This window comes from Melopsittacus undulatus, chromosome 1 (assembly GCF_012275295.1).
Source record: "Melopsittacus undulatus isolate bMelUnd1 chromosome 1, bMelUnd1.mat.Z, whole genome shotgun sequence".
Classification (NCBI taxonomy): Eukaryota; Metazoa; Chordata; class Aves; order Psittaciformes; family Psittaculidae; genus Melopsittacus; species Melopsittacus undulatus.
The window spans coordinates 22,374,417-22,387,304 of record NC_047527.1 but is presented as its reverse complement, the minus strand read 5'-3'; the positions used below and the strand labels follow the sequence as shown (position 1 = coordinate 22,387,304).

The following is a 12,888-nucleotide window of genomic DNA, read 5'->3' as shown; positions in this document are numbered from 1 at the left end:
AAGCAACCAATTGTGAGTGCCTATCTCCAACCAGAGGGTTTATTACTAGGGGTGGAAACTGTAAGCTCTATCCGTCTGTCTTTTTCAGGATCTTGTTTCAAACACTTTAGGATAAAAATTTCTCAAATTCTTATTTATCTGTGTTGTGGAAGCATTTCACACATTCCAGCATGTCACTTCAAGCATTTGTCTCCTGACAATGTAGAACAGAAGGATTGTTAGGCCATGATTTTTGAGTTAGAAATTCAGATTCTGATGTTTTTTCTATGTTTTCTTGGCAGACAAAAGTTATTTTAATGCATTAACTTGGGCTTCTATGATTTGTCTCAAATGATATTGTAGTATCCGAAATGCAGCTCTTGAATTGTGCAGAAAGGAAAATCAGTCCTTTTCTTCTTTATGAACCTCTGTTTACAACAGCAGGAACAGTGCCACTAAAGCCACTTTAATCCTGTGTCCTGACCAGTATCATGTTGTCAGATCTAAAATAATAGCTTCAATTAGAAATGCTTATAATTGGGAATGCCTAAATAGCCTGAGTGTTAGCAATAATAAGTTGCCCAAACCTACAGTTTTAACAATAAGGCTTTAGAGATACTTGCAAAACTATGTATGTTTAAAGATGGAAGGTGGCATTCCTTCTGTGAATGTTGGCTACTCAGATGAAAAAAAGTAGTAGTCAGACTGCATGGATTGTGTACCTGTACCCTTCCCTGAGAGTGGTTAAGGATGGTCCTTGTCGTTTTGATGGGCTGTGGTAGGAGGCCCATCAGCATTTGCTGGCTGGCTTCAGTATGGTGGGTAAAGGGAGTTTTGAACCATTTCCTAGCTCTGGTGTATTTTCAGAAGAGTTGTTCTGGTCTTGTTGCGCTATTTTTTTTGGTCTGTTTCTTGTTTGTTTGGTGTGTCTGTGTCCTGTTTTCCTCCTCCTCCCTCTCCATTTGAAGCAATATTTTAGGAAAATCATGAAGTTTGTGGATTGGTAGAGGAGACCTATATGAAGGTCATTGCATTGAGTCTCAAAATGGGAGTGTAACATCAGGGACTTGCCTACTCCTCGTAGGTGAAATATTGTTGTTCTTTAGCAAGCTGGGATTTTTTTTTTGTGATATGTAAATCTCCATTACTAAATGATGGTGCTATATCTGATTTAGTGTTTTGGAAATGGAGAAGACTTAATTACTTTACTGGCAGTTTAAGGATGAAAGTGGTTAGTTACTGAGATTTTAATACTGATCTCCAAGGTGGAGACCATTGTATAACTGGCTGTGTGCTTGGCTCTGAAATCTGCCCGCAAAAAATACTGGAAGTACGTGAAGAGTTTCGTTTGTGTGTTGTGCATGTGTGCGCATCTGGGTTTTGCAGCTTATGTTCTGATGAAGAGAATGGTAGATACATTGATAAATATTTTGTTATTGTTACATATTTCAGTCTGTCAATAGCTGTTTTGACACTTCTATACACTTACTTTCTCATTGAGTATCGTGTTTGAAGAGAAAATGGAAGCAAGAGCAGTTCTTTGGGACATGTTTCTTTTAGGTATGGAACTGTGGTACAAGAAGCTGAAGATAGGAGAAAATCGTCCAGCTCACCATATGTTAGAGGCAAGACAAGCCTACTGCAATCCTGTTGTTATTGCCCTTGAGTCTTGGAAGTGGGTGGGGTTGAAACAATAATTGCTTAGAATGGAGGCATGTAGACTGAAAACTTGATTGACACAGGTACGAGAAAATAAATAATTATGCTAATCAGAATAGCAACAGTAATGCTAAATGAAGTTGAGTTATCAAAAAAAAAATATAAAATAGACCCATCCCTTGACACCTCCTCGAAATAAGCTGCTTGAATGATTGTTTTGAAGAAGAAAGAAAATAGTAGCCTGTGTATGTCTGTGTGAGGGCTGCAAAATATGATCTGCGGACAATGATGACAGATGAAACATAGAATTGTGAAGACACTAAGATGTTTGGGGAACTTAATCACAAAGATTTAGTTTTACTACAGAAAACTGAGAAAGTATTTATAAATTTATAACCTGGCTTCTACATTTTAGAATCTAGCTCTCTTTTGTTTTGTTTTTCTCATTTAAAAAACCTGAAACAAGAAAACCTCACAAAATCAAACGAAGATGAAAACCCCTAAGTGTTTTCTCTTTAGGTGTTGTATGTGAGGAAGCACAGAAATTGAAAGAGTTGTTGAACTTCCTATGATGCTGTTGTTTTACTGCAACAAAGAACGCAAAAGGTCGTGTTCCCTGATACTTTGAACATGAAAAGTAGGACTGATGCCAGTTAGATCTGGCCTTTTGTGGCTTCTGTTATGTTCGTACTGCAAGGAGGAAGTAATGAAGTTTGGTTGGTTTTAGCTTTAAGTTCCTCAGAAGGGCTATCTCTGTAACAAAGTTCAGTACAGACTTTATAAATTCTCACTGAGGGCACTGCTTAAGCAGGGACTGAATACATATGAATATCTCTCATGAAAGAAATCAGGTTTCTCTTATGCTTTAATTTGATCACTAGTTTTTATGTTACATATCTAAAACTTCAATAGATGTTTCTGTGAAAAGAATTGGATTTTTTTTCTTGATTTCCAGTAAGACAGGCCTGGATGTGATTTTATTTGGTTAATAGCTCCTTGCTTATTCATGGATTCATCTTTTTACTGAGTTTGAAATCATTTTGACATGTATGAGACAGTCTTTTACTATATTGTGTTGCCAAACCATAGTTTATTGCTGCTTAATGCTTTAAGCATTGAAAATTTTCCTTCTCAGGGCATAGCCTAAATATGGAGAGAATTCATGTGGAGCTGCTTCTAGAAGTCTTAGTCATGCCTTATTAATTTCCTATTTCATATTTTGCCATTCTTTCTTTTATGATCTTTCTGAAGAATTATTTACTATATTTAAGGGATTTGGTATCACACAGTCCTGACTCCTGTCCTCAGAATCAGTAATATACCTCTTCTGCTGATTTCCTGTATTTTCCATTAACAGTTTAGATTTTATCTCTTGATTTTCCATTAATCATTGCAAATTTGCCTTAGTACAAATGGATTGGTGAAAGATGTGTAGGCCATTGGTAAAAATCACTAATTAGTTAACTTCATTAACAGGTCTTAAATGATTGCTCAGCATTAATAGGCTTGTTAGTATAAATCCTGGACTGATCTAGAAAGGTCACTGCTGTGACCTGCCTTTAGGAATTTAATTCCCTCCTGCTTGCACATAGAATGTCACTGAATGCAGGTACTTCAGGCAGGCTGCATGGCTGGGTGGGTTATATACATGCAGAGAGACAAAACTATGATGATCGAAGTCAGGGGAGGATGTGAATGCCTGCTATAAATTGTGGGAGAACCTTCCTTGTGTGATACCTCTGTGAGTGTTTCTAGATCAGAATGGCTCTGTTGGCTTGGAGTTAAAGTGAGTTACTGTGCACAAGTTGTAAATTGTCAAGGTGTAGTAGATTTTTAGGTTAGAAAATCTTTCTGCCTACTTTAGGTTTCTGCAGTATGGAAAACCTAGCATTTTAGGACTTTGAAGATGTGTTGTACTCTATGTGTGATAGTCTAATTCAACTAACACAGATGATGCTTGATCATCAAGTATAAATATGGTTACATCTTGGGAAAGAAACACCTGATTGTTACTGCAAATAGTTCTCCAAGACATTACCAGTACAAAAAAACACAGCTGTAAAATTGTCATTTTTATTTGAAGCAGCCATAGGCTATATTTGGTGGAGACAGGTATGTGTATCTATCTCCATAAAGTCTCATTACCATGCTTCTGATGAAAATACTAAATTAACTGACGAATTTGAGGTGTTCTGGAAAACAAGCATGGTCACTCTGTTCTACAGTTTTGACTACAATGAGCAAAAAAGTCAAGTAAATGACAGTGCTGACTTATGAAAGTATGATTCCAGAAGACTGTGTGTGGCACAAATTTTACTTTGTTGTCTCACATTTTGGAAATAAGCCTTCCTCTTGCTTCATTTCCAGGTCATTGAATTTGAGTAATGTTGCTGCTTGCAATGATAGATTTGATTTTCCTGGTTCCTCTTTGAATTCATGTTCAATATCTTAACTAAGTGGAGTGTTTCTCTCCATACTAAGTTTGAGCTGGTATTTGGAGGCATAGAGTATTTCTTATCTAGGAGTTTTAACATCTTCCTGCTCAATCAATCCCTTGAGAAGACACTGCCTCTAAAAAGATGAACATAGAGAGGAGGGAAGGGAGCCCCAGACTTCACTCACTTAAACATTTGTTTGCTGAAATAGGTATTTAAGGGACACTTTAAGCTGTTTGTACAGCTGTTGAGACTTCGATTTTACAATATTTTCATAATGAAAAAGATAATAAAGGAGATTAGGAAGAGCTAAAGTTACAGGGATGGAAACTATAGATATTCAGAGGTATACATAAGAAACAAGGATTCTAACCTATAGAGTAGCTTTCCAATTTCACAAGTTTATGAGTGGTTCATAGTTAAAAAGAAAATTCAGAGACTGAAGAAAATGTGCTGCTTCCCTGTATTAAACCTGTTTATTTTAAAGGGTTCACCAGAAGTTTCCAAATTTTGTGTGATTTCAAAAAGAGACTTGTAACTTTGCAGGGAGAATCACCTTAGATTTAGGTGACTTTTGTCTTTGTGATGAAAATCTTGTTAGGCCTCCTAAATTCCTAAAAACATCATTGTAGGTTATATAACCATTAATAAATTGGTTTTCTGAGTATCTCTCAGCTTTTTCTTGGAACTTCTCCTTGATTACTGGGGTGCTGTGGGGTGCTGTGGTTATCAGATGTTAAAACTAAGGGTAGGATTATGTTGCCATTTGATGTCAAAACTATCCTTGAAGAGGAGGGGGCATGGTTATGCTATGTTCTCCTAATAATGTTTTATTTTCAAAAAATTGAAAACAACTGAGAAAGTGTTAATCCCAAAAGAAATAGCTTATTACTGCTGTCAGTTACATCTTCGTATGCACGAAAATATGGTTGTTAATTGTATGATTATGTATTGAGGGTTTGTGGGTTTCTGCAAGGCCAAGCCATTCAGCTTTCCTAGCTGCCCATCATGAGCCCTAACTGCTGGCTGAGCGAAACACAGTGCACTGGCTAGTTTGAGTGATGCTTTCCTGACTGTCGTGAATATGCTGATTGGTCAGGTAAAAGGGCAAACATACCCACAATTTTACGAAGATTGTAGGAAATAAATGTCTTTGATAACCTTGCATATCTTGCTGAAATTCAACAAGTCCAGAAGTGACTTTGTGAGGAAATAGGAGTGAACAAAAACAAATAGGAAGCATGGTCATGTGAAACTTAGTTGCTTGTTTTCAAATATGATACTAAAACAAAGTTCAAGTTACACATGTAACTAGCATGGGAAGTTTTAGTCTTAAATGTAAAGAGTTTGTCCAGGGCAATACGTGTAAAAGGACACTCCATGATGAAAATATTTAGTTTTGAAAGTACTTAATCTTCCATGGTGAAGTGAGAGAAATGTATCGGACATCACACCTTGTATTTTGAGGGATAAAAGAGCTGCTGAAAGATGGAAACAGCAAGAAGCTACCAGTTTTGAGAGGATTTGAAAGATGGGGGTCAAATTATGAACTCAGATTTGTTTTGCTTTGACCGTAATCTTGGCTGCTACTAGCAGTATTTTATAATCTTTGTTTTGAAATAGGCAGAAGACAGGGAAAATTTTTTTTGCTTCTCTTTATATATATGTGTGTGTGTATATATATATATATGTATATATATATATTTTTTTTTTCCTCAACACGATGGCCTTTATTTGCACAAGCTTATAGGAAGTCTGAAGAGCCAGAGCCAAGACTGGGAAATGCCTACAAATACTGTATCTGCTTTTAACAAATTTATGTGTTGTGTCTGATACTGTGCCTCAGATCAAAGGGGATTTTCAACTTTAAAAGAGGCTTACCCCAGGCAGGACTGGGAATGAGAGTGTATTCCAGAGACTAAAACTGGTAGCTGATCTTTCAGACTAAGAACTGATGGGATGTTGTAGTGACAAGCACACAAATGGGTTGCAGTGAGCATTCTTTGAGCCTGAAGCCTTCCTGCATCACACAGAATCCCAGAATCCCAAAGGTTGGAAGGGACCTCGAAAGATCATCTAGTCCAACCCCCCCGCAAGAGCAGGGTAACCTAGAGTACATCACACAGGAACTTGTCCAGGCGGGCCTTGAATATCTCCAACGTAGGAGACTCCACAACCCCCCTGGGCAACCTGTTCCAGTGCTCTGTCACTCTGATGTACAGAGGCTGCAGCTAATCAAGCAGGAGCGACTTCAATGCAGGAAAATCTGCTCTCTTCCCTTTCCAAAGACATGACTAGCACTGAAGAAATGCACCATGACTACAGTAGTTTCAGAGTGTTTCTCACAAGTGTTAAACTGTAGTTTGGAAACAAGACTATAAAGATTATAGTCAACTACAAGATCATAATCTTGAAGTTCGTGCTAACTTTAAACTCACTCTTAAGTTGATTAAGATGGTCAGCCACAACTGTATTTCATGTTCCTTTGTATCATCCAGGTCTTGCTTAGATCTCAACAGAATTATTCAGGGATGCATAAGTATAAATTGTGTGGAAGCTAGTGATTCTGCATTTTCTGTTTTCCTAGCCTTTTTTTTACATATTTTTAAAGTAAGAGAAGACTCAGTTTGCTGGGGTTGCATGAATGGGTTGGTTATTTGGTTTGTATCATGCCACGGAAAAGACATTTGCTGAGGTTTGGGGCTGTGAATCCCAGAAAAAAGATGGAGACAATGTGGTACAGTGTGTGGATTGCTCATGTATGATGGCACTAATAAGTAACAAACAGTAACAATGACAACACTGACAAATAATAGCCTTCCTCACATTAGAAACCTGTTTCACTCCAATAAGTTAGCAGGTCAGGGGTTTTTAGGCTATCATTGTTGCTCTTAAGTGCTGTTGGAAGCATAAAGCACTCGCTCTTTAATGTGCAGGTAAGGCATGACACAAAGGGAGATAAAAGAAGAGCAAAAACTCTAAGAAGCATTCTTTATTAGAACAGTTGGAAAAGCCTGAGTATAGCTGGAACACAGATTAAATTTTGATAAGACTGTATGCTTATGTGTCACTTTGTATTATGCTTCTCTCTCCCTACCTTGGAAGGTACTTTTAATTCAGAAATTATTTTAATGTCTTACCAGAGCAAAACTTAAACAAATATGTGCAAGAAGTACATCAAGAAGTCTGCTTACCAAATGATTTTGTATATACTACTAAATACATTTCAGTGTTTAGGAACTGGAATAGGCACAGTGAACTAAGCACTATTACCAGGCTTAATCCTAAATCTGGTGTTTCCTATCACATTTTAGGAATTTTTCCTTACCAGTTAATATATATTAAAGGTTGTTCTTTGCATTAAATCTTTGAGAGATTGTGCAGAAACCTAGTGAGTTCACTCTGTAGACAATATATTAAGTTCCTTTTAATGTGTGTAACTATCCTGAAATACATATCAAAATGCTTTTAAATGATTTTTTTTACCTGATATTCCATAATACTTTCCTTGCATAGTTATGGATTTTGGAACACATTCTATGTTACGTATGCAAGGAAATGGTTCCATAATTATACAAATGTTTGCATAATTAACAAGCTCCTTGCCAATTTTAACAGACAAATTCCAAGTCACTTCTGCATGAGGGGAAGAGAACCCATAAAAAATGGTGACTTCTGTTAGTTTTTCCTTTCGCACTTCTTACAGGTGTTGACGCTATTTGTAATTTGCAAGTAAATGTGTGTGTTTTTTTCTGATGGGCAGTGCTGTACAGAATAGGAGGGCTGGCTTCCTCCGCCCGTGCTCTGGGGCTGTTTTGGGGGCTGCCCTTGAGCTCTGCCAGCATATCTCAGTCCTGACTTGTAAGATCCCCTGCTGCTGCCTCCACGGTTCTAGGCAGCTCTTCAGAAGTGACTGCCAATACACTGATTTCTTCCAACCTCTGAAGTAGTTTTGTGGTGTGCATAAATGGGGGCTGCTGAGGAAAGACCACCAAAACTTGTTTCCACTTGTGACCTAAGGCAAGGTTTGAACTCCAGTTTCCTCTGAAAAATGGCAAGTGTGCCATTGGCCTTCTGTGCCGTTCAGCTGCATAAATTTAATGCTTTATGTTGCTACTGAGTAAAATATTGTCTAAATGTAAGCTGAAAACACTTAAGTCATTTTAAGATCCTGAAATGAAGGGGGTCACAATAAAAACATGAAAGAGAATGGCAGAGGCGGTGCTTACAAAGTGAAGACAAAAGTGTATGTATGTGTATATATACATATTTTTATTCCAATTTCTAAGTGGCCTTGTGTTTTCCTCTACCTCTGTATATTTTATGCATAACTGTTTATATTAAAATGCCCATATACAGCATTATCTCACTTCTATTTAAAAACTGTGAATCACAACAAAAATGCTATAAGAACATCTAAAGGTAGATAATTAAAGTATAATTAAGTTTAAATGCCTTGGTGAAGGAATATAAAAATATTTAAATTCAACAGGCTAGTACATTTGCAGTTTTCTTTTATTAGGTGTGAAATCTAAGAATCCCCTGCCAACTCTTGAGGGCTCAATCCAGAATGTTGAATTGAAGTACTGCGGCACATCATTGGTCAAATGCGCCTCTGGGACCGTGGGATCAATAAAAATTTGTGCCAAAGCCCCAGGTATGTGCAGCTGGACCATGTAAAACTTTATTGCCTGTATAGGAGAATTGGCCTTGCTTTTTACAAGGAGAGTTACTGAAACAAGAATTTACTCATTGTTCCTATGAATCAGAGAGGGGTTTTTGTATTCTGGTTTGAGGTTTTTTTATTGTTAATTGTGCCAGTATGATCTAGTCTGGCCCCAGTATTGTCAATTTTTACACTGAATAAAAGATTAAAAGTGTCTTGGCATTGTTTTGTTTTGGTTTTTTTTGTTTGTTTGGTTTTTTTATTTTTTTTGTTTGTTGTTTTTTTTTTTCCCTGCTGAGAGTAATGTTAATATAAAAGAATTAAGGAAATGGGAATAACTGCATTTTTGTATTGCACAGAATAGTTGTATTTTGCTTTATATGTAGCATAATTTTGATACATTCTGTTTATTGCCTAAGGTCTCATTTTCCATTAGTGCTACAAGCATGTATATTGATTGTGAAGTTTTTGAGGGCTCTGTGATAGTTTTGAAATTTCTTTAACAGAATTTTTCTTGAAGAGTATGCAAGAACTTTTCTGGTCAATGTCTATGATGTCTTTATATATATAAAGACAGCTAATGTCAAGAACTTTCAAAATACAGTTTATTGAAGTCTAAATGGTGTCCATGGTGATTTTTAAAGATACTATTTTATAAAGTTGGGATGGAAATTACTATTTTAAGGAGAATTGATTGTTTGAAATTCTCCTGGATGTGAAGACATTTACAAGATAACATTCAGGAAGTTGTTTAATAGTTTATATGAGATTGCTCTTTCTGTTTCCTATTTTAATTCTGCACTTACAATGTTAATAGCTATTCTCTTTGGACTAGTGAATGTTTCTGTGTTGAAAATTTATCTTGTTACATTAATAGCTGTAAGGAGTCTAATCTTTATCTTAGGTGATGGTGGAAAATGTAAGCTGATTCCTTTAATTCAAGGCCCTTCTGACACCAGAGACTTGCACAGCAGTAAATGGCTCAATGAGAGCAGAAAGCCAGAATCTCTCTTAGCTCCAGATTTGGTAGCCTTTACAATCCAAATTCCACAGGATATGGACTACTGCCATAATTCTGGTAAGTGCAAAACTCTTGTTAAGCTGGTATCACATTACATTTTTCCTATCCAATGTAATTTTCAAAAGAGGGGCTTGATATAAAATGTGCCAAATGCCAAAGTGTCTTTTACACACACTGGACACGATATAACTGTAGCTCACTTTGAGATAGAAAACATGAAAGCCGTATTTTGATGTGTCTTCTTCAATAAGGAATGTTTTGTTGACTTGATTTCCTTTTAAATTATTTATATAAAACCTCTTGTAAACTTTTTTGGGGCAGGATCCATGCTAAGAAGACAAGTTTTATTCTTTCTTCCTTTCTGTGTAAGAAGGTGGAGCTTCTTACACAGAAATTGACAAGCTGAATTCAAAATGGTTCATATAAATTTGCAGCATAATTTATAAATAAAGATTTGACATAAAATTTGTTAATAATAAAAAGTTATTTAAAAAATGCTACAGAGTACACATTTGACATCAAACTTGGTGTTGTGGTTTATTTGAATGAGGAACAAGTTCATATTTTTAGAGAGTGGATTGGATAAATTTAAGGGTGTTGTTGACTTTGTGGGCATAAATACTTTTACCTGACGTTCTTATGGTTTCTGTGGTCTTTAAACAAAACATTGATCTGTTTTAAGCAACACTGAGAATTTTGAAATGTGTCTAGTTGAAAATAGCTATAATACAGTTTGTGAAATACACATGGATCTAGATTTTGCTGTTGGTATGGTGCATTTTAAAAACAATGCTTTCCCGTTCTTAAAAGTTTACCCTGTTGCTGTGATGAGAGTAGAATAAAATAGGGGAAGAAAAACAAACTCTAGAATGATCTAGTTTAAGGAAAGCAAAAGAATTAGCTGATCCCAATATTATGAAATATGAAAGTAAACTTCAAAAGTGCTTTTTCCCTCTAATTCTTTTTCATGTGTAAGGGTGGTTGAATGCCATTAGTCTGAAAAATAACAGTGAGTTTATTATCATCTTTGTAATTTTTCCGTGCCTATGTAAGCAACACTTGATTCCTATACAAAGTAAATATTTGTAAGCGCTATGCACTCCAGCAGTTATTTTTTCAGTAACTCTACTTGTATGTTTCTTGGAGAGCATCATGTTGGAAATGTTTACAGCACTGTTATTATAACAATTATCCTAAGTTCCTGCCCTTAAAACATTGCCCAAAAGCAATTAATGATTCAACTGTCTCTGAGTTATTCAGATGTGGGTTTTTTTGTTAAATAAAATCTTTGTTGCACCTGTTGTCTTAAGTAGCTTTTGAATAGTCATAATAGTAATATTAATTATTATTATTAATTGTTGTATTTTTTTTCAGTTTAATTTTCTGATTTTTATCTTAGAATATTAGTTGCATTTTTAAAAGAGCTGTGCATACCTATACTACAGAATTACTGTGTTTTGTTACAAGTCACAGTGATGACATACATTTTAGCTCATCAGTGTTATGGACAGTCCAATTAGATAGTAGAGAGTACTTGATAGTTTGTGACAGGAGGTGCCTAAGAGAATTAAGGCACTGACAAATGAAGTGCTGTCCAGACTCATATGCAGGGACTTTGAGAGGCATAAAATTGGTTTGTAATGGACAAGTGTCTTTTGTAGATGATGGAGCTACTTTTTAAAATGCTAAGATTTTAGAATTGAAAATCTACTGGAAATGTCACTCCCTCTTGGGGGGGCCCCCCCCCCCCCCCCCCGTGCCTTAGGAAAGTTGCACTGATTCTGTGCAGTCAGTGGTTGCTGCTAACTTGAATGCTCAGACTTTAGCTCTGCTTCTCGACATCTGTAAGGTGGCACCTGTGACTGATGACAAGTGAAAGGGAAAATCTGACTACTATGCTAAAGCTTTGGTCCCAGTAAACATGAAGAATAGTGTGTTGCAAATGATTTGGTGAGCTTTTTAAAATATAAATTAAAACTATGAAACATTAATGTTTAAATTAGCTCAGCTTCAATACAAAAGATGAGGGAGTTAATTAAAGCCTTTGCTTTCAAATACTTGCTGAAGTAATGAAGGCAATTTAATATAGGAGATACGGCTATCCCTTTCATTATGACAGTGAAAATTACATGAAGAGAAAACATGAAGTGATTTGAGAGCATAAAAATGCTTTTGCTGTCAGTTGCAGTCATTTCTGGGAATTAAGAAAGCTATACTGGATAATTTCACAGCAAATTCAGCTTATGGCTCAGGGGAATAAAAGGGCTGTTTAAACCTGTACTACTGGAGATGATTGTGCAGTACTGAAGTTGTGCTATTTAAACACTTTATCTTAATGATGTTAGATATGATGTTCAGGAATAGGAATTTGGACTGCAGAGAAGAGTGGAGAGATTAGTGCAACCTGCTTGTAGAAATAATAAAAAAGCTATCCGGGAGAGATGAGAGAAATCATCTAGAATTGTTCAATATTACCAGATTGCTGGAAGTAAAGCCAGGGTTGGACAAATCTGCTGACTCTACAAAGTACATATACAAATACCTGTATAGCTGGTACTTTCCAAATACACACACTATTTCTCTAAGGAGCCAAGGGGGACAGCAGTTCTGGCTGGATGGGATTTCGTATGTTGTCAAACAGTACTCAGATAAACTCAGTTTACTTCTCCCCATATACAAGATTCAGAAAGCTGCAAGCTCAGTGTAAGCGGAGCTGATGGTCACATCCCTGCAGCAGGGCAGGAGGTGCATTGGAGCTGTGCAAAGCTAAAGAGCTGCTGGTTAGCCACCTCCATTAAGAACTGAACTGAATGATACAATATTTTGCTGTGTGTAAAACCAAGAGAAGCAATTTCAGGAGAATTTCTGGGTACTCTGGAAGAATCTTGGAATACAATACAATGACTGTGTAAGTGATTTTTAATAATTTTTTGCTTATATAAAAATCAGTGCAGGAAGATTAACCATTTCATTATGCATCTGTGAAGCTGAAGGGAAAACAATGTGGTCTAAAATCAAAGCTATTGTTTGGATATAAAATGCCAAGGAGAAGGTTGTGCAAATGGCATGAGGTTCTTGAATAAATCAGGATGTATTTACCTGGAGAACGGGTAAGGGACCTATCCTAT

General features: G+C 36.3%; 1 protein-coding gene across 1 annotated transcript in view; it reads left to right on the top strand.

Annotated features, from left to right (window-relative positions):
- VPS13B (vacuolar protein sorting 13 homolog B) overlaps window positions 1-12,888 on the top strand; it is a 449,503-nt gene that overhangs the window by 130,359 nt on the left and 306,256 nt on the right. Inside the window, exons 18-19 of the mRNA XM_034068500.1 lie at window positions 8,596-8,730; window positions 9,644-9,817. Of these exons, the coding sequence (XP_033924391.1) occupies window positions 8,596-8,730; window positions 9,644-9,817 (309 nt within the window). The remainder of the gene's footprint in view (window positions 1-8,595; window positions 8,731-9,643; window positions 9,818-12,888) is intronic.